A 23,641-nucleotide genomic window follows, 5' to 3' on the forward strand; every position below is an offset into this window, starting at 1 on the left:
CTCAAGTTAAAATATTCACAAATAATTAGCGTAAATAAATTAAAATTCATTGAATTGACGTATTGATATAATCACTGTATTCATCATAGTGAAGTAACACTGTTGACAAATCAAAGTTGCACAAAAAAATGTATGTTGATATGATGAATACGTGTTTTTGAATTACAGTTTGGATACCCTTACTCTTATTTCAACTATATGAAAATATTCACCAATAACTAACATAAATTTGAATTAATTGAATTATGTTTTCATCTATTCGATGTATTCATCATAATGACGAACGTAAAATTTTTTTATTTAAATATGAAAACGATGCAATGAATCTTCCGGTTCTTCTTATCGATGCATTATAACAACATTTCCGTGTGCTCGAATTTGCCTGATCCTAAAAGTAATTTTGTGTTAATAATAAAAAATGGATACATAAACATAAATTGCGCGTAAAAGCTGTACATGAGGTGTGATGAATAAATTTCTTTGAATTGCTGTTTAAAGTAATTCGATATATTAATCGAATCGATGTATACATTGTAACAAAGTTTTATAGGCGCTAATGAATAAAAAAACTTTTATAGGCATTAACGCAAATCTTTACTATTCAAATGAACCATTTTTAATACTTACATTGGTACGATGAATAAATTTCATCAAATTTTTCTTCGCAAAAACTTTATAATTTTCTCAAATAACGAACATAAACAATTTAAAATTTAATAATTCGACGTTTTTCTAGTCACCTAATGAACATATTCAACAAATCGATGTATTCATCGAATCGATGAATTCATATAATGGCGTTTTATCTAAACATATTAAGTTATCCACTTTTATAAGCTTTTTTTTAACTTAAACATCAAAATGATATTTAAACAAATTTTTCCTCCTCTCCTTGGTTTCATTTCAGATGTAAAGAATCCTTAGGTGCTAAATTAGTGGATAAGAAAATTTTAAGTACAATAATACAAAAATCAATTGCAACTACAACAACAACAAAACTAGTATCTACAAGTAACTCAATGGAAAAGAAGTAAAAAGTAAAGTAAAGAGAGCACGAAGAAGCAAGTACTAAGATAAAGAAGAAGCTTAAAGTTTTTATTTAGAAATCAAATAAATTCAAATCACGCTATAACAATGATGATAAGAATAAGCGGAAAAAGCTAAAGCATACAAAAGAACCGCGCACATTAAGAGCAACACAACCGCCCGCTTAAAAAAGAGAATTGAGAGCACTAAGCACTGAAGATAAATATGTAATAGGAAATAGAAAATAAATTAAAACCCTAATCCAACAAAGCCAAAATAAGTAAGAAGAAGCAGAACACATGAGTCGGAAAGTAGGAAGGAAATATCACAATTAAAATAGAATATCTACATGCATACATACATATATATATTTTTTTTTTAAGTAAAGAGTTTCTAAAACTAATGTGAAGAGCAAGCAAAACAAAGAGAAAAATAAAATTTGAAAACAAAACCTAAAAAAAAGTAATTATTAACAAAATAAAAAAATCAATTAAATTATTTAAAAAAAATTATAAAATTTAGTAAAAAAAAATATAGTCTACCCTGAATTCGGCACAAGTAAACGAAATAACAAGTCTAGCTACTTTAAGAACTTAAAAAATTAATAAACAACAACAACCGAATTTTCTTGGCACTCAAGCAGCAGAGCATAAACTTACAAGAAATCACACATCCACATCTGAAACGCGTGCGTGCACTCGCTGCATCTAGTCTTCACAGACAAACACGCGCTGCCGCGTACCCCCTAAAAAGGTCTGACTGCACAAAAATGCCCAAATATTTTATAGCTGCAGCAGCCACAGCCACGACATCAGCAGCAACCGGCACAGCGTTTAACAACAATAGCAATAACAGCAGCAACAATAGCACTAACAATAACAATGCTATCCCACATGTCGTCATCAAATCAGCTGTGCGTCAACTCTCCTACGATATGGTCGACACCACACCTAGTGGCAACAACAGCAACAACAACCTCAAACGCAATTCCAATTCAGCATTTGTGGCGATGTCATCATCTTCCGGTTCGTCATCGCCAGTATCGATGATGATGTTGCCGGGTGTGGAACACCAACAACGGCAACAAAAGACACAAGTGATCAGTAGCGCGGCTTTAGCGTCAACAGCAACACATCTGCTGGATCATGGCTATGGCGTGACGTTGAAGCAAGCGCCCTCAACTTCCTCATCAGTATCGTCTAATGCAAACTCTTCAACAACTGGTGCAGCGGCGGCGGCGGGGACGACGGGTATGCCACAATTCACCGGCAAATATACGTCAACGGTAGCGAGTAGAAATCCAACAGATTCCACACCACACATAACGGAATACTACAAGGTATGTGGGCTATGATACATACTTTCCAATTAAAATGTATTTAACTTATCTACTTCTCTTTTTCTCGCTCTCGTATTATTTATATTCTCGCTGCAACAATTGCAGCAAGTGAAACGACGCAATCCCACAACTGTTGCCGAACAAAGCAGTCATCCTAAGAAACAAGCCAAACAGTCAAGTGGAAGTGGTGAATTTGCAAGTAATGTTGTTGTGGTGCAACAACAGCCACCACGTTCACAACAATTCCAACATAAATCCACTAAACAGCAACAATTGGTGGCGCGTTCCGCCAGCAGCAACAACAATAGTAACAGCAACAACATAACTAGCTCACAACAACAGCAGCAGCACTCGCAATCACAACAACAACAACATCGTGTTGCCACCTCAGCGACGTCGACAGCGTCTAATTTGCATTTTATTACACCTGCACCCTCACCACAACCACCACCACGTCCGCCATCGTCTGCGTCATCGACCTCATCATCGATTGCATATAAAACGGGCACAAACTCATCATCCGTCTCCTCTTTATTACCCGCCTCAAAACGTACACCAGAAGGTAATCGAGCCGATACCTCACTTGGCATATTAACGAAAAAATTTGTTGATTTGCTGCAAGGCTCACCGGACGGTGTGGTAGATCTAAATGATGCGTCCGCAAAGTTGTTAGTGCAAAAACGACGCATTTATGATATCACGAATGTATTGGAAGGCATTGGCATATTGGAAAAGAAATCGAAAAATAATATTCAATGGAAATGTGGCAATTCATTGGTGAGTTCGGATCGTACGCGTGACATGCAATTGGAAAATGAAAGGCTCGAACAAAAGGAGAATCATTTAAATATGTTAATCGATCAAATACGTGAAGAGTTAAGCACGGAAATATCGAATAACAATCAGCTGGCATATGTGACGCATACCGATTTGAAGAGTGTCGATCTGTTTAAGGATCAAATAATAATTGTAATAAAGGCGCCACCAGAAGCCAAACTTGTGGTGAGTTTTCGTTTATGTTTTTTCGTATTAGGTTTGAATAATGTAATATAGAGAAAATATTTAGTTTAAGAACGTTTTTAACATCCCATTATTTAAGGTGTAACCAACAGAACGAAGCTAGCTCATGTCCAATTTGCCTTCATGGTAAAACAAGACAACTTCAATCAAGTCATCCCTTTATAATTAAAATAAACGCCATTGCAAAACATCACCGGAGACCCAAGTGGAATCACTTTTGCCACCAAGTGCTTCTTTGGATTGAAGTATTTTCTCGGTCATTCCGGTCGCATTCATCCGCATGTCATGCTCCAGACAAAACCTCAGTTAACAAAGCACTTATTAGCAAGAGTGAGTGTGTTGACCGCTAAGCTGACTTTGCTTCCATTATTAATGCGCGTTCCCAGATTAAGTTTACATCGCCTTCCCCTAGCTTACCACTAGACCCAACTTTTGGCCTCTATATAGAATTATCATCTTCAGCATCAATTTAGAAAAATTGCACGTTATGATGTCGCCTTATCTTTTGTCTCGTTTGATTGCGAATCGCTCTGCAAAGTTCTTCGACAAAGCCTTATTAGCCTTGCAGGGAACTTAAGTTCAGAAATAGCGTCATCCAAGCAACTCCTTTTCGCGCTGTCCTCTGGAAGTCGATAAAGGTACTGTGCGTGTCGACTCCCATATCGTAGATATTCTACAGGAGTTGATGTATCGATGGTAGAACTACCAAGTCTAAAACCACAAACATAAGATCCAATAGATCGTCGGCTTGGGTATATAGAAACTTATATGCGATATAATCGCGGTTGGAGGAAACGCTTTGTATGGCTATACTTTACGTAAAAGTTGACGCATGGTCTTCTTCCTCTTGTAGCAATGACACTGAAATTTTGTTGTTGTAGTGATAAGGACACTCCCCGAAGGCCTCGATGTTGATGCTACTTTGCGGGGAACAAGCACCATCAAGGCACCAGCCCAACCATCTCGGGAACGATTACGTACGAACTCATGAAAACTTCAAGGCCAAACCGCCCTCCCATCCCCTAGATCCATGAGGAACTTGGGGCCGCCAGAGCCTCAGTTGTTAAAATAACAGGATTCGCCAGGGGTAGGTGAGGTTCACAATTGGGTTGGAGAAGCTGAAATGATAGCCCTTGGTAGGGGAGCATCCAGCGTTTTTATGTACATATAACAGTCTGATGTATGAAGCGGTCTTTTCTAACTCCTCCGCTCCGTCTTCGAGCAACTCGGGCGTTAGTTCGTCGTCTCCCAGTTGGGTGGTGGAAAATATATTCCATTGTCAGAAATCGGGGTATCGGATACGTCCACTCCTTCGCTATCTATCAATGAGGAGAATAATGTCATTCATAACTTAAATACGCCCTGTTCGTCGTTTACCATTTGTCGAATTTTCTGGTAAATATTTTTTAGATATTATTCTTATCAGCCAGCACAATAACTCTTCTTAACACTCCTTACAGTCGTTTTGCCGAACTCGCTTGGACTCTGTGATAGCCGCAGCGGCGGCACGTAATATTTTTGAAATATGCTCCCACTGTTTGATTACATCGTCACGACGAAACTTGCGCTAAGCGAGTAATCGTTCCATCTGTGTCACTGCGTGCAATTTCTTCGCTGCACAGATATAAAGACAACCAGGTAGCTTGGTGTATCCGGAACTTGGGAGGTTGAATTTTCTGGCTGCATGACCAAAAACCCCATCCTTGAACGTTACTATCGCCAAGTATGATTTTTATGTTATGGCGGGGGCGGGGACAGTCATCGTACATCTTTTCAGGTTTCTCACAAAAAGTGTCGATAAACAAGTTGCCGTGGTCGTCATTAGAAAATTTTATTCCGATCTGAGGTTTGCTTTTGCTTTTCATTGGAAGTTAATTTTCATCTGGCTCGTCCCAAGGCCAGTGGAGAGTTCGGACACGGGATTATTAAGTAATTACACATTTATAAATAGAATACAATGGAAATCTTGCAAAGAAATTCTAAAAAGTTACACATACGCCTAGAACCAACCGAAGTACTTACAGCAGCGAACAGAAAAATAGCAGTGGCAATTTTGATCAAATATTGTCAATTAAATTTTTTTTTGCAATATTTTAAGGAAAAACTTACATGAATTTGTTAGCTGAAACTATGCAAGCCAATCTCAAATACGATTTGCGAAAAATTCGAAAATGAGTGACAATTTTACGAAAATTACGGTTTTTTTTTCTCTGGAGTTCTCTGAATTTTTTGAGCATGCAGTGTTGTAATAAAATACCAATTATAGATCTCTCAAAAATCGCATTGATTTTTGAAATTTTTTTTTCGAAGGGTGCTTTATGTTTACTTCGTTTTATTTTTTATATGAAGAAAATCTGAAACAACCTTCGGAAATAAAATTTTTAAAAATCAATGTGATTTTTGAGAGATCTATAACTTGTGCTTTCGTAGACTAATATTGATTGGGCTACAAAACTGCATACTCAAAAATTTCAGAAAACCAAACAAAATGTTCGAAAATTTCTCGATTTTTTGATATTATTCGAAGACGTTTTGTAGACTGGTTTGCATAGTTACAATTTCCAATTTGATAAAAAATTGCCACTTTTATTTTTGTGTTTGCTGCGTTAGGTGTCGTGGGTTAGAACCCACTGTGAGCATCAAACACATAAATGTTTACATTTCGTGGACATTGTTTAGTAGCGTGAACCTCTGTCTTAGTATTAGAAACCAGCCGCGCGTGAATTTCCCACAATTTGAACAAAACTCAATTCAATTTTTCGCCTCCTTACAACGGCATGCAAAAAATAAAATCTGTCGACCCAGACATATTGAAATATGCAAAAGCATCACAAAACATGCGTCAAACAAAATTGAAATATATTTTTGATACGTTTGTCAAAAGAAAAGCAACATATTTGTAGTACATTAAAGCGCAGCACTCCTTTTTGCTTTGACAATTTATATTTAGTATTTCTCGTCATAATAAAATACACGACTGAAAGAGATATTAAATTAACTCTATTTCAAGTCCCCAAATATATATATGTGTACTAGCATACATCTACATTAGGGTGGCATCATGCCTTTTTGAATTTGTATGCCACTTTTACATGAATCAGTGATGATTATGATCTAAACTTTGATTCCAATATGTTCAATTTTTTTGCTAGGCCAGAGTTGCGAATTTATTATTGTTGTTTATGGAGCTTTAAGGTCGATCTTATTAAACAAACAATTGTTTGTTTTTTTTTTCTACGCGTTTCGATGCAACTTTGCATCTTCATCAGGGAGCCTTTTCATTGAAAAATATGAAAGCATAAAATAGAAACCTGGGGCCGAATCGTAACATATGATCCGGGATCGAATACCGTTTTTTAAAACACAATAGCTCCGAAATGGTGTATCGGGTTAATGAAATATGTGAACTAGGGACAACGCGTACTCACTAGATCCACAATATATTATTTTTTTAATAGTTAGATAGCCCAACTTTTATCGCTTGAGTGGAAATAGTTTTCGATCCGTGATCGTATGTTACGATTCCATATCTTACTTACTTAATTGGCGCTTAACCGTCTAAACGGTTATGGCCGTCCAACAAGGCGCGCCAGTCGCTCCGCCATCCGGCGCCAATCGGTCACACCAAGGGAGTTTAAATCGTTTTCCACCTAGTCCTTCCAACGGAGTGGGGGCCGCCCTCTACCTCTGCTTCCATAGGCGGGTTCCGATAGAAACACTTTCTTGGCCGGAGCGTCATCTTTCATTCGCATAACATGGCCTAGTCAGCGCAGCCGCTGCGTTTTAATTCGCTGGACTATTGATGTCTGCGTAGAGCTTGTACAGCTCATCGTTAAATCTTCTTCGGTACTCGCCAACGCCAACGCGTAGAGGTCCATAAATCTTTCGAAGAACTTTTCTCTCGAACACTCCCATAGCCGCTTCATCTGATGTCATGGTCCATGCTTCTGCACCATATAGCGGGACGGGTACGATAAGTGACTTGTAGAGTATGATTTTCGTTTGCCGAGAGAGGACTTTACTTTTCAATTGCCTACCTAGTCCAAAGTAGCATTTATTGGCAAGAGTGATTCTTCGCTGGATTTCAGAGCTGATGTTGTTGTTAGTGTTGATGCTGGTTCTCAAATAAACGAAGTCTTTTACTATTTCGAAATTATGGCTGCCAACAGTAGCGTGGTTGCCAAGGGGCGTATGCGCTGACTCTTTGCTCGATGACAGCAGGTACTTCGTTTTGTCCCCATTCACCATCAAACCCATCTTTACCACTTCTTTTTCCAGTATGGAGTAAGCAGAAGTAACGGCGCGGGTGTTTAGGCCAATGATATAAATGTCATCAGCATATGCCAGTAATTGCATGCTTTTATAGAATATTGCTCGAGAGCGGTTAAGTTCTGCAGCTAGTATAATTTTCTCCAGCATCAAATTACAGAAATCGCATAGGGGGTCACCCTGTCTGAAACCTCGTTTAGTTTCGAACGGCACGGAGAGATCCTTTCCAATTCTGACTGAGCTGATGGTGTTGCTCAACGTCATTTTGCACAGCCGTATAATTTTTGCGGGGAAACCAAATTCAGACATAGCCGCATATAGGCAGCTCCCATTCGTGCTGTCGAAGGCGGCTTTAAAATCGACGAAGAGGTGATGTGTGTCGATTCTTTTTTCGCTGCTTTTTCGAAGATTTGCCAGATCTGAAGCTGCACTGATGAGGTCCAATCAGCTGATTCACGGTGGGCTTCAATCTTTCGAACAATACACTTAACAGGACCTTATATACGATATTAAGAAGGCTGATTCCGCGATAGTTGGCGCAGTTTACAGTATCCCCTTTCTTGTGAACTGAACAAAGAACACTTAGATTCCAATCGTCGGGCATGCACTCGTCCGCCCATATTTTGCAAAGAAGCTGATGCATGCGCCTTACCAACTCCTCGCCGCCGTATTTGAATAGCTCCACAGGCAATCCATCAGCGCCCGCGGCCTTGTTCCATATCCATATCTGCTTGTACTAAATTTATGCTAAAAAATGCCAAACTTTCAAACTACCTGCTCCATTTCCAGAGAAGAGAGTTACTCACGATAAAAGTACACGAACAAAATAGTAATAAGAGAAACTTTCAATAATCTTTTGCAAAATTTAGCTAATATAGACAAGAGAAATGAAAGGCAGATTCGTATTCTACTCCCATGAGCTAAATCTACCTGTCTGCGCTCTCGTGTGAAAATTTTTTCATTCTTACAGTGTAATCAATAGCTTTTCAAGGATATTAACATTCAATAATGTTCCTTCGGTGTACCGATTTTCGCACACCCTTCATACATTTATCTGCAAATATTTTATCACTCACAGTGGCGGCCAGTGACAGCACCGCAAATAAAATTAAAATGCAATCAAAGGCAAAAACGTGCAGGTATCGAGTGGAGAGTTAGATGCTTTGGCCAAGAGCCGACATATCATTTCTAAAAATACGTTTATATATGAGCATACTTTAGACCGTTTCAAAAAACATACTTTTTGCTTCTTAAGCGGATTGAAAGCTATGTTTTTTAGGTGTGAAAGTAAATTTTTCAAATATGCGTTTATACAATTTAAATTATTAAAAGTTCGGTCATTCTGCTTGTTTGGAAATTATGTGGAAAATCGCTGTTTCTACTACTGAATTTTCTAATTTCCCAGCGAAGTATCGAACAGACATAATACAAAATAGAGATAGAAGCGTGATTAAATATTCAATCCCAAAAAAATTAAAAGCCTCTTTAGTTCTTAGAGCAAAATAGTATATCCACTGGTCTAAATTTTTGTTGTTCTAATTTCAGAATGACATACATATTTGTGCCAAATAATGAGGTCGTTTAACGAGTAATAACACATATGTTTAATTCAAGAACTAAGTTTATCAATAGTTTTTTGCATTGCTAGTTCGTTTGTTATTTAAGCGTCCAGCCAAAATAAAAGCCACCCCCGGGGGAAAAGACTTATTAAAAGATTTACAAGATAACAGCTGTCGCTTAATTTACATTACAACATTTAAATTAAAAAAAAATAAAGTTTTGATTCAATGTATATTATGTATATTTTTATATGACTTAAACAGTTAAATTATCAGAAAAACTGAATTCTCTTTTCACACCAAATTTATGTACTCCCATGAAGTAGCTAATCCAACTACGCCACTGCCTTTTTGCTACTATGCGTTTGTCGAACGTTTATAGAACATGTCGATTTATCGTACGTCGTGGGGTGTATATATCTAAGTACGAAAGTTCATGCACATTTGTACAGTGTTGGGTAATGCAATAGCAAGAGATATTAGAAATTTGTTCAGACTTCATGTATTGGCAAACTGTATTCACTATGAGTCTATTGATGTTTTAGAGCTTTTTTTTTTCAAAAAGGTTCAAATTTTGTCCTTTTGTAAAATGTTTAAACCATTTTTGAAATTATTGCGAAATTTTATCGAATTTTTCAAAATATGTAAACCGAATTTTTTCCATAAAAATTTTTAGTTTGACGAAAAAAGGTCCCCACGTTTTTCAGTTTAAGCTTTGTAAATTACAATTCAAGCTCAGAATTGTAAATCTCTGAACTTAAACTGGAAAAGGTGTAGAACATTTAAATAAAATAAACAAATAATTTAACTTTTTTGTAAGAATGTGAAAATATATAGAAACAATTTTTTTTCTTAATTGCACAGTCTACAAATTTAAAAAAAACTTTACTTTTTATCAAAATGTTGAAGATTTTGTGAACAAAACACATTTTTGAACATTTCTCCAGAGTGCATTGCAGTTTTAAAAGTTTAGAACTTTTATTCAAAAATTATCATATATAGACCTTTACTTTAGGAAATTTTATTAAATTTGCAAAACCTTTTTTTAGTTTACCTTAAACACTATAGAACTTATTAACAAAAAAAATTAATTAAGCATTTTTGAAAATTTTATAAACAAAGTTTTTAATTTTTCGAAATTTTGCTTGATTTGCAATTGCCGTGTAAAAAGCTTGAAATTATTTTTTATATTTAAGACTAACGTTACAGACGTTACTCTGCCCTAGCATTGGTCGATCTGCATAACTTTTAAACAGTTTTTACCTCTTATTCTCCCTTCGCTTCTCTCCCCCTTTTCCTTATATTTTTATTCACTCTTCCCTCTACCTTTCGCTTTTTCTGCATCTCTTTCGCCCTCTCCGTTTTTTCCCTCACTTCTTTTGCGCTCCATCTATCCATATCTCTATTTTCGCCTACCTCTAACTCTATCTCTTTCTCCTTCCCTCTTTTCTCTTCTCTCTAGTTCTTCTCCATCCCTTTTTCGCAGCCCCAGTCCCACCCCAAGTCCCAGTTCCAATCTCAGTCCCAGTCTCAGTGTCACTCCCAGTCAGTCTCTGCTCCATTTCCTGAAAAAGAGTGGCATAAATACTAATCTAGGCAAAGGGCTATCTATATACCAAATTTCAGGCATATCGAACCGTGAATAGAATTTATTCGAATAGATCGATCCCTGGTCCACTTCCTGGAAAGAAACTTCTTAGGAACGCTATTCTATCTTCAAGTTGGATCAAACTGAACACGGTGTGCAAATTTGATTGAAATCGATTAATTAGCTTAAGAGTCCATCGCCTAACCTATATATACATAAAAGATCACAATTGGGAAACCGTTTATTTGGGTACTCTCAAAAGCGTTTTGGTCGGTTTTTTGGTACAAAGAAAAATATGTGAGCGGCAACACTGGTTGTGTGGAAAAATGTAAATTTAAAAAGCTATAAAAACCGCGAAAGTAGCAGCATTGATAACAGCCAAATTAGTTGTATTAGCAAAAATATTTATAAACTGAGCATTTTCAAAATGTTTTTTTGCTATAAATGTACACTTAGTCCGATTGAATAAAGGAAAAGAAAAATTATTGAAATCAGTCAAACCGTTTTTAAGTATTTTTCAATTGCGGTTTAAAAAAAAATCCCGTTAATGATCCCTGAATTAGATCGAAAATAACAGAGACAACTTTATTAAAAACGCTATAGCCCGTTTTAAGTTTTGAGCGTACCTTCGTACACAAATTCATTTTTATGAATATAGATTTAAAAAATGATAACATATTCGTAAATTTTTAAATAAATTCAAATTATTATAAAAAAAATTTAAGATTTTGTCATTTAAAATAAATTTTTAAAAAATAATAATAATTTAAAATAAATTAATAAAAAACTGTCAAAAGCTGTGTATTTTGATGTTATAATGTTCTTCTAAGTTTGTTATAAAATAATGGAACTATATTTTTTTTTTTTGAATTTCTAAAATTTTTTTATACTTTTGTAGTTTGAACTTTACAATTTTTTTAATAAAACATGGAAAGTTGTACATTTTTTCATAAGTTCTAAAATATGTTCAATACTACATTATTTTAAACTTAAAATTTTTTTAATAACACTTAGGAAGCTAGCTCAATTATTTTACATAGTTTTACAAACTCAAAACTTTTCACAAAAATGTTTAAACTCTTTTATAGAAACGAAAATGTTTTCAATTTATTATTGGCTGTCCCTATTCATCATGAAAATTTAGAACCAAAATTTCTGAAATTATTATTTCTTTTATTATTATTTTTTTTTTTTGTGATGTTTTTCTTCGTTTTATTTCTTTCTGGACGATACTGGCAAAATTTGGACAATTTTGTTCAAATTTTCTAAACCACTTTAACGTTAAAATTTTCGTAACGAAAAATTTTTTCTTTTAAATTATAAAAACTACATATGTACATACATACGTTAGTCCGAAACGAAGTATCTAATTTTTAAACTTTTTTTCACAAAATTTTTAAGTTTGTACAAAAAATAAGGAAGATTTGGAAAATATATATTGCGATTTTCAATTAAGTTTTAGAACTTTAAGAAATACTGCAAATTCTATTATATTATAAAAAAATTGAGGTTTTTGAAATTTAAAAAAATCAAAAAGTTCGAAAAAATATTAAATTTGCTTTGTTTGGATTTTCGCATAATTAATAGATATGTTATGCACATTTTACAAAATCAGAAAATCTTAATATTTTTGTTCGAATATCCCAAAGTTTTATATATATATTTTTTTTATTTAAACTTGAAATTTTATGAATACAAATATTATTAAAATTGTTTGGAATAAATTTCCAAAACGTTAGAAAGTGTTTAATCAAATTTTTGAAATTTTTTATTTATATTACTAAAGAAAACGAAAATATTTAAACAATTTTGTTTCAAAGTTAACTTTTTTTCAAAACTTCAAAATTTTTTTGCAAAACTGCAATAATTTTTTATGTAAATTCTTTAAATCTTCGTTTCAATGTTGTTTATTTAAAAAAAAAATTAAAATCCTTTTTCTTACAAATTTTTACAAACTAAAATAAAAATCGTGATTATTTTACTGTCAGCTAGTGTATCTATGCGTCTAGAATTAGAATGCTTACTATATACTTATGTTGGTGTGTTTGTCCCAAACCAGACAGTCAAAATAATAAGAAGCAACAGCGAATAGTCGGTCGGTCGGCATTTGGCCAAGTCGTTAGTAGTGGCGCGCAAAAATTTACACGCGTATAGACCTGAAATAGTCGCCGGCTATTTTTGTATTCATCATTTGGATACGAGCTGTGGTGTGTGAAGTAAATGATTTGACTGGAAGCTGACGTTTATAGCTAAATATAAAAATTTGCTAACACTGAATAAAATTTTTGCAAATTCTAAAAGCAAATTAATTAATTTCTTGAATTTCTTTTTGTCTTTGCAGTTACCTGATACGCTTTGTCCACGTGAAATTTACGTTAAAGCCGAAAATAATGGCGAAATCAACGTATTCCTCTGTCACGACAATTCACCCGAAAGTACGCCCACATTCTCCTCACCCGCCGCGCCACCATACCGCCAACAATACAACGATCCGCTATTCAACGATATCGGACGGATTTCACCCAATCTTGATGATGACAAACGTATGCGCCTAGGTAAATGCACCAATATTTTTTGTAATAAATTCTTATATGATTTATATATACATACATATGTACTTTAATACTTCTTTGCTATAGGTCTACCCCCACTCTCAGCGTCAAGTGCATCCACAACAACAACGTCCACGGATGGCAATACATATCCTGCCGGCAGTGCCGGCATCTCTGCTGCTCCCGCCATACGTTCAGCACAAAGAAATCTCAGTAAATCAATGGAAGATGCCGCACGTCAAAACAATGCAGCTGCTGCTGGTGGTAGTGCGTCTACTGGCAGTGGAGGTGCAACCGATTATAATTGTGATATCGTTGGCAGCTACCATACACAACATAATACACGACAACAGCAACAACATTCTGGCAGCGGTGATTATAATATACAACCAACTTTAACGCGACCTGTACTAACGCAAGCAGAAGCCGAACGCATTTATGAGCAAGATTTCGATTGTGAAATGTTTGGTGGTAGGCGTAAATATGTGCAACAGGAACAGCAGCAGCAACATAACAGTGATTCAACAAACCATACGCTTAATAGTTGTAGTAATAATAAAAAGTCAGCAGGTCTTAAAAATGATGTATCCATGGTAAATAGTGCAATGGAAGATGAGCAAAATCCAACAGTTGAGTCAATATCTGGTGTGGTAGTGAAAAGGGAAGATATGGGTGCAGATAGCGCTACGAATGTTGCAGCGCATAGTAGGCATCATAATGCTGATGGTACAACAACAGCAACGTCCTCGTCATCTTCCTCAACGGCGGCGACGGTGGCAGCCTCGACGTCAATGCCAATGCCGATAATGCATACTCCGTCAATGTTTGGTAGTTGTGGCATTGTTGGCAGCCGACATTCCAATAGCGATAATAATAGCAACAATATTGGCCGTTTGGACTCGCATTTGGCGCATATGAACGAATCGAATGGCAGCACAGGCGTCCGGAACGCGCTTATTTCGAATTCATTGAATCTATTGAGTCCAGGGCCATTGCCAGGCGTGCAAAATTGTAAGCAATTGTTTAACGCTTTAATTATATTAACATTTATTTATTTTTAATACAGTGATGGTAGTGGCTTTGTTATAACATCATTTTATCGATTTGTGTTGCTGATTGTTTATGCAGTTTTTCGTTTTAAAAATCTTATTTTACTTTAATACTTCTATTGAAAATTTTTTAAATAAAGAATTATTTTTAATAAACATCAAATTACACGATAACTTTAAAAAAAATATTTATTTCAATTAAAAATTGATTAAAAGGAAAACTACTAAACATATCCGTAAAAACGAGATACAAAAAAAAACAACTCAATAAAGATGTAGTTTACTATATATAAGTTTTTCTTTTAATTGCCTTTGAAATAAATATTTTTTAAACGTAAGCGGGAAGTAAAAGCGGAAGCATTGCTAATAATGCACTGCTAGAAAATCCAACGTCACTGAACAAGTTCCGTTGAGCGAGCCTAAAATTATTCCACACAATCGATATTAAAAAGCATAGAGTATATATGTATGTACCTAATTGTGTATAAAAGTAAAAGCAACAAAAAGGCAATACCGAAAAAGGCATTCATATGACCGCGTGGATAGAGACATTGCCTTTTTTACACCAGTATGAAATATGAAAGTTGGCATTTCAAGTTCTAAACACAGCTCCGGTAAAGCCATCAATCGCCGCATGCAACCTTTGTAATTTTTGTCCAATATATATAAAAAATAGTTGACTGAAATGCCTTGCCTTTAATCACAAAACACGACCTCTCATTTGTCTGACTTAATATATGTATTTTGTGTGTGCATCTTGTCGGCGTTCATATTTCATCATTAAACTCATCATCATCATCATCAACGAGAAAACCTCTTGACGGGAGCTCTGGCTGTGATTTGCGTTTACCATAAAAATTTATTTCGCATCACAGTCTGAGTTCTTGCTGAGCGCTTTTTCAAAATTCAACAACGAGCCTGAAATTTTGAAGACGAAATTGATTATAAAATGTACAAAAATTTGTGATTCGAAAAAATTTCAAATGAAATAAAAAAAACCAAAATAAAGTAAAAAAAACAATAAATTTCTAGCTGCGCTGTTCTGAATAACTGCACCTATATTTATTTCCATGACATTTTAGTTACACTGCAAATAAAATATGCACAAACACACAACATTCACACATTCATAAACATTTTGTAGAAAAAAGTGGTATTTTACAACACATTGTGGTGGTGAATTTTTATTTTTTTGTTATCAATTTTGTTATATATACATTTATTATAAAATATTTCTTTTATATAATATGTTAATCATGATTTATTTTTAATCAAGTATTCTTTATATAATTTTTATTTTTTTCAACGAGAACTCAGTTCAAAATTTGGATTTTTGTTCAAACTACGAACAGGTTAAGTAAAGAAAACAACGAAACATTTATTTCAGCTAAAATAAAAAATAAAAATATTTTATTTTTGATTTAATAAAAACTTAAGGTTTAAAAATAATTTAAAAGTTTAAATAAAAAGTGCACACTAAAATTTATTTATTGACTCAAGTTTTGATTAACCAAACTTTCAAATCCCGAATTAGTCGATTAGTTTTGAAATTTGATAAAACAAACAAGGAATGAAGTTGCCGGTGAATCAAAAAGCAAATTAATTGGAGAATAAAAAAAAGTGCACAATAAAGCTAAACAATTAATTAAAATTACAGTGATTAATTGATTATTTATACAATTCAGTGTATCGAATAATAAATGTAAATTTTTTTTGGCTAAATAAAATGAAAATTAGTTGGAAAATTTAATTAAAAACTATACACTAGACCTAAAAACTAGTCACAAGACCCATGGCATTAATTAATAATTTAAAGTTGTGATAACAGGTCTTCAATTATCCCATTAGTTTCAATTATTTATTATTAAATAACGAAATTTTCGGTGCGTTCAACTTTTTGTTAAATAAAGATGTGAATTCATGTGAAAATTATTGTTTGTTTAATATTGTATTTAAATCAGGGTTTAAACTATTCAATTAAGGTACTCATTTAAGTTATTTCAAAATAACAATTTTTTGTGTTATAATATTTTGTTTAATCAAGAATCAAGTTAAATGGAAAATTAACACTATAAGATGTACACTTAGGCTAGAAAATTCAATGTTTTCATTTATTTTTTGTTTAACACTGTGGTTAATCAAATTTTAAACTATTCGAGTAAATTACTAATTTAGGTTATGTCAAAAACCAATTTTATGTGTAAAAAATTTTTTTGTTTAATGAAGAAGCAAAATAATTGGAAAATTTAAACGACAATACATTCATATATAGAATGTGTTGTTAATTTATTAAATACATTTTGATTAATCAAGTTTTCAATCAGTGACGATATTTTCTGGTGCACTAAATTTTTTATTTAATTAAAACAGTAATTCATTGGAAAAGTAATTTTTTGTTTAAGATTGTGATTAATCAGGTTTTAAATTATTTAGTCAATTGAATAGCCTTAACTGTAGATTATCAAGAATGAATATTTCCCCCAGCGGGTTAGGGGGGGGTCAGAATATACCCGCGGTAGGTATGCCTGTCGTAAGAGGCGACTAAAATACCAGATTCAAGGGGCTGTGTAGCGCAACCCTGCAGGTTGCCAGCGCAACATATAGCTTCTCCAAACCGAATTGTCAACCTCACCTATCCGCGGCAAATCCTGTTTCACTAACAGACGAGGCTCTGGCGACCCTAAGCTCCTTATGGAACTTTGGGTTGGGGAGGGAGGGGATGGCCTGAAGGTTTAATGTGGCCACATAAATCGTTCCCGAGATGGTCGGGCCAGCACCTTAATGGTGCTGTGGTACCGGAGCGTACCGGATCTGTATCCGGCAAAGGACCATCACATCGATAACACTCCCCAAAGCCTTCGGGGAGCAACCTTATGGCTACAACAACAACAACAAGAATGAATATTGCTGTGTAAACAATATTTTGATTAATCAAAAACAAATTAATTGGTTTTATTTATAAATTATGCTTATTTAATAAAATTAATAAAATGAAATAAAAATTTACTTCAGTAATCAGTATTTCGTCTAATCAAACAACATTTGTTGGAAAATCAAAATAAACAATATTCATTCGGGCTCTACCATTAATCAATTTATAGGTTATTTTAGTTTATCTATTAGTTACAATGTATGATTAATCAGTAACTAAAATTCTCGAATGATTGATTTTTGAATCAATAAATATGCTAATAAGGAAAAAAATAATAATCATAAAACTTGTGCATTTAATTGGTTATTTAAAATTGCGATTAATTAGATTTATTGATTAGTTTCAATATTTGATTAATCATCTAGCGAAATGTTCTTGAGTAATAAATAAAATAACATAAAAATCCATAATTGTTAGCACATTGATATTGATTATTTAAAATTTATGTTGATCATATTTTCAATTGCTAGGAAATTAAAAGTGTGCACTTAAGTAAAAAAATCAATAATTATCACATGATAAAAAGATTATTTCAAATAGTAGTCATCCATGTTTACTATTAATCAATTTGTTGATTATTTTTAATCACAGTTTTATATTATATAAGACGTTTAATTTGCCGTCTCTTTATTTTAATATATTTGGCACAGTGGTAACTTTATTTTTTGTTCTTTTACTCAGACCAGGATACATATTATTTTATTTTAAAATTATCTAGCTAAATCGATACACAATTTGAAATTTTTCTCTTGTTTTATTGTTGTTTTTACTTTACTGAAAGTTCTAATTTAAAAAAAAATTGTTGGTACTTTCCTATAATTTAAAAATTTTCTAAAAAACAACTAATACTGAAATCTGTGTTGGTGTCCTGATTATTCTAAAAAAATTTAAAAGTTTTGTTATTGATATAGTGCAAATACTTGTGCCTAAATAAAAAAAAAATAGATAATACTAGCACTCATTAAAAATATATATAAAAAAAAATTGAAAAAAATTCATTTTGGAACTGAATTCTCGTGGGTCTGCATTGCATACCATATTGAGGTAAACGTATTGTAATCGAAATTTTGTAGCACCATGAGATTCAGCTCTGGCGTGAATTTCAAAACGTATCGCACTTATAACTCGTTTACATTATATAATCGCAATCATCCACATATACATACACTGAGGCAAATGTTCTTGTGCTAGTGTCAATTTAAGTAGGCAAGTTGAAAACTTTGTGCCCTAGTTATTAACGGCCAAACTACAAATATAAGGTATAGAAAATTGATAGGTATTCTCAAGAAGCATTGCAGGCCATTAAAAAAATTTCAAAAAAGTGAAATATAGCGCTAAAATATCAATTTAAAAATTACACAACTAAAAATGCCAAACACGTGTTTAAACTTTGAGGATGTCTACACTCATACTAGTTGAATAAAGCAAATCATAATTTTGTTGTGTTAAGACAACCAAAAGGCCTCATGCAAACGAATTGAGTATTTACTCAGATTTGATATCGCGAGCAACATACTGTGCAATTCCGCTTATTTGCAACCTTCTTCTAACGTTCGAATCACTAAACTGTTGAATAAATAACTCCAATATTCAATAATGCAAAAATGATCTTTATTAGACTACTTGAAAGTACTTCACAATAACACCTCACAACCAATAGCGTGATTAAATCAAACTGATTGCTCATGCCTCAGCTGGTGTTGCCTTTATACTCTTCGGTTTCCTCGTTCGCATACTTCTAGGCATTTCTTCTTCTAGAATTTACTACTTGTTTACCAGCTATAAACTACAGATGCACGTTTATAGCTTCTCATATGCGCGTGTATATGTGAGTGACACCTCCACCGATGATTGCATACTTTTGCGAGAATGTCAGATATATGCATGTGTATGCGTGAGAACTACTTTGCTAATGATTGCATACTTTTGTGAGTATCTCTCCGCTGCTGTATGTACATATGTGTAGACATAATGATTGATTTGTTTATGTAGATACAAATCACTGCTTAGTATCGGCTTAGAGATGATAGTATCCCTTAGTGTTGCTAATATTCGTCACAATACGAAAAGTGTGTACATATGATGTATAATGGAACGATTTTCCGTCATCCCTTGCCAGATTTGGTTTGGAGACAAAAAAGAACGAAAATCGACACTGATGATGGCACAACGCCGAAACCGGTTTGTCTCCAAACCAAATTTCCCAAGGGATAACGGAAAATCGTTCCAATATACATCATTTATCCACCCTGTCGGAAAATCAACAAAACAAAATAAGTCAGTGTGTACATAGCTGTGGTTTTGGAAGTATGTTGCTTTTCGCAAAGTAGAGTAAATATAAAATAAAAACTCTGATATTAATCGTTTTCGCAATGGGCAAACGAGAATTACCCCTTCTCGTCAAATATCTAATTAACAACAGTACTAACCGCCATTTAAGTCCAGTTGCAAGCAACATAGATTTGCTCGTACAGTTGCGAATACGAAAATAGCAGTGGCAATTTTTATCAAACGTCGTCAACGAAATGCTACTTTTTTATTTTCGAACATAAAAAAAAGACCTTCCATGAATTTTGCATCTGTAACTATGCGAGCCAATCTCAAAAGAATATAAACACACAAATAAACATACATTCGTTAATTCTTTGAGTTTCATACAATGAACTTGCCAACAACAAAGCTTAACTTTGGTACATGCAAAGTATGACCGTCCTAAGCATAAATCTAAGCAAAAGAAGACAATTGGGAGAAGTTGTACAACAACAAAGGCATGTCTTTAGCTGAATGTGTTTGTAACGGTTCAACCATCCAGGAGTGCGCATTCCAATCCCGAAGAAAATGATTAGAAGAGATTTAGAACGTTTAATCGAAACAGCTGTCGCCTTGTCCGTGGCGATGTCACGTTGTTACAACTTTTCCCAAATTATTAAATAAATTAAAATTGCTTGAAAAAAAAAGATTTTATAGATTATAAGCAATAAGAGTGATCCCAGCTTTTTGAAAAAAAATCTTAAAAACGTTTGCGAAAATTCGGAAATACGAGAAAAATTAATGAAAAATTTGAAGTTTTTATTTAGAGTTCTTTAAAATTTTTTGAGTACACAAAGTGGGAAATTTTTGATATATATTGGAACGATTTTCCGTCATCCCTTGTCAAATTTGGTTTTGAGACAAACCGGTTTCGGCGTTGTGCCATCATTTCATCAAAGTGCCATCAAATTTTTGTTTATATGGAAGGAAGAATATCTGAAACAGCCTTCTAAAAAATCATTGCAAATTTTGAAAGAATTATAACTTGTACTTTGTTTAACTAAAATTGGGCTACAAAACTGGGTACTCAAAAAAAACGCAGAGCATTCCAAATAAAACGTTCCAAATTTTTCTCGAATTTTCGATTTTTGCCGAAAACGTTCTTAAGATTGCTTTGCAAAGTTGCAGTTACAAAATTCATGGACTTGTTTCCTCAATTAACGAAATAATTTAATTGATGAAATTTTATTAAAGTTGACACTGCTATTTTTGTGCTCGCGCAGGTCCGTGTACATGCGTTGAAAAAAATTGGCAGCAAAAACGATTTGCAAGTTGCATTAGTTATTTTCCACTTTGTTTTCGTTATGTTAACTTAATAAATTTCAACTAATTGTGTAACGAAAACTATGTAAACCGATTTCGAAAACGTTTTCGAACAAATTCGAAATGTTTTCGAAAACCTTCAAAAAAATCTGCAATTTTTTATTTATACTTTAACAAAACTATTTGAGTATGTAGTTTTGCAGTCGAATTCGTTTTACGAAGTTTAAATTTGTCGAAGGTTGAATTTATTTTTGGGAATTTTTTTTTTTCTGAAATGTTGCTTCTCCGAAAAAATTTAAAACTGTATACGCAAAAAGTTTCATAAATTTCTAAGTACCTATAATTTTGGAAATTTTCAGTAAGTTTTTAAAATTTCGAATTTTTTCGAAAACGTTTTCAAAATTGGTGGACATAGGTTTCGTTATACAATGCTTTAAAGGGTTTTCTTAAATTAGTAAAAGTTAATTGAAGAAAAAATGGTCAAATTAATAAAATAATGTAAAAAGGTGCCAGTCCGTAATGAGCATGCGAGTTACAATAGCTTATTACATACATATATATCTTATAGCTACTTTAAGTTTTATTTACGAAATCGGTTTCCATTCTTAAATCATAACCTTTTTTTGCTCTTCTTTCTGTATTTTCATTGCAACTCTACCAACCGTGTACTATCACCCACCGTCTTTTCGTTTGCCGACCAATCAAAATTCATATCAACCGACAAACAAAAACAAAAAATAAACAATCAATAGATTTCGATGATTTGCCACCGTTCCTACCAATCGAACCGCCGCTCGATGTTGACTACAACTTTTCACTGGATCAAACGGAGGGTCTTATAGAGCTGTTTAATGACTTTGCCTAAAAAAATTTTTTTTTTTAAGAAATAGAAATGAAAACCATTTTAAAAATTCAAAAGCAAAACTAACTGAAAATTAGTTGTTTGAGCAATTTAAAAAATACATATATAAAAATTCAATGTATATGTGTAGAAATTATTAAAACCATCAATAATTAAAAAAAAAAAAGAAATTGCAAATAATTTAAACAAACTTTAAACTTCTGTATGCTACTACTGAATGGATAAAACAAAACAAAAAAACTAATTATTATTATTATTATTAATTAGTTATTAATCTAATTTAAATTTATTATAAGTATATATATTCTTTATATAAATTCATATACTTTATATATATATATACATACATTTATATAGATATTAATAATTGTTAATACATACATATGGAATGAGAATGAGGAGAGAAAGAAGTGGTAAAAAAACTAAATTTAAAATTAAAATTAAAATAAAAAAAAATGCAACAAAAACATGCACGCCCACGAACCGCTAAATGTACAATAAAACAAAATTAAAAAAAAAAAATGATTGTTAACAAGAAATAAAAACAAATTCAACAAAAGTGTTGCATTTGGTCGGAGGGAAAGTGCACACCCAAACACACACATAAAAACAAAATACACCATAGCATCATACCGTAAAAACGTTCATTCTTATTTAAAGTTAATTATTATTTCTTTATACATACATACATATACAAGCACGTGTATATATTTAATAAAATACAAAAAAATATTTATACAAAGTATAATAGATATTAGTAATTGTAATTAAATAAATGAAAAATGTATGAAAAATTTAAAATACAGAGACTTGTCAAACTCCAACACAACACCACACAAACATACCGAAGCTTTAGGCAACATCATATAAAAAAAAAAAAACACTTTTTATTAAGCCGTAAAAGACCAAAACTTTGTAACTAAAAGCAAGGAAATTAAGGAGGTGGTGTATAGTAATGTTTTTAATAAAAAAAAAATATACAAAAAAAATAAATAAATAAATAAATACTTTGAAATAAAAAAGCAACAAAAATATACATATATATAAAAACTAAAAGAAACTGATTTCTGTAAAGCAAACAAATTAAAAATAGAAAAAAAAATTTTAAAAATTAATAGCAGTCTAGACCAAACTTGGTAAAGAAATATGTTTAAACCATTTAAATAATTTTTTATTAATTTCAATATTTTTTTTTTATAAATCTCATTTTAGAAGGGAATTATTTTGGGCTACACATTTTTTGCATAGCTTTTAAAATTTCAAAAGAATTTTCGGAAAATTTTTCAAATAGTTGGATAACAAATAATTTAAAAATACAATTCTCAACTGCTAAAAAAAAAAATTTTTTTTGGAATTTTTTTCGCTGCCGTTTTTTCTATTCCACACCTTAAATTCTTTTTTTTTATATAAATGACTTTAGAAAAAATTCTAAAATTCGAAAGCAATTCTTACGCCATTAAGTCGATTGCAAATTTTGATCAACTAAATTCTTCTTTTTTTGTATTCGTTAATTTAAGAAAAAACTTCCATGAATTTGGTAACTGAAACTGTGCAAACCAATCTCAAAAACGTTATTAAAAAAATTCTAGAAAGTTGTATTACAGTTTTGAGAATTAATATTTTTTTTATATAGATGACTTTAGAAAAAATTCTAAAATTCGAAAGCAATTCTTACGCCATTAAGTCGATTGCAAATTTTCATCAGCTAAATTCTTCTTTTTTGTATTCGTTAATTTAAGAAAAAACTTCCATGAATTTGGTAACTGAAACTGTGCAAACCAATCTCAAAAACGTTTTTAAAAAATTCTAGAAAGTTGTATTACAGTTTTGAGAATTAATATGCAGTTTTAGTGATAAATCAATTTTTTTTCG

At 32.7% G+C, this 23,641-nt stretch overlaps 1 protein-coding gene across 9 annotated transcripts in view; it reads left to right on the forward strand.

Moving 5' to 3' along the window:
- Positions 1-22,570, forward strand: part of E2f1 (E2F transcription factor 1) — a 269,882-nt gene extending 247,312 nt beyond the window's left edge. For all 9 annotated transcript variants that reach the window (XM_067757843.1, XM_067757839.1, XM_067757823.1 and 6 more), the window contains 5 exons: positions 908-2,365; positions 2,471-3,367; positions 13,143-13,356; positions 13,441-14,364; positions 21,660-22,570. In XM_067757843.1, the coding sequence (XP_067613944.1) occupies positions 1,796-2,365; positions 2,471-3,367; positions 13,143-13,356; positions 13,441-14,364; positions 21,660-21,772 (2,718 nt within the window). In that variant the 5' untranslated portion in view covers positions 908-1,795 and the 3' untranslated portion in view covers positions 21,773-22,570. The remainder of the gene's footprint in view (positions 1-907; positions 2,366-2,470; positions 3,368-13,142; positions 13,357-13,440; positions 14,365-21,659) is intronic.
- Positions 22,571-23,641: the final 1,071 nt, after the last annotated feature.

This window comes from Eurosta solidaginis, chromosome 1, assembly GCF_040869045.1.
Source record: "Eurosta solidaginis isolate ZX-2024a chromosome 1, ASM4086904v1, whole genome shotgun sequence".
Classification (NCBI taxonomy): Eukaryota; Metazoa; Arthropoda; class Insecta; order Diptera; family Tephritidae; genus Eurosta; species Eurosta solidaginis.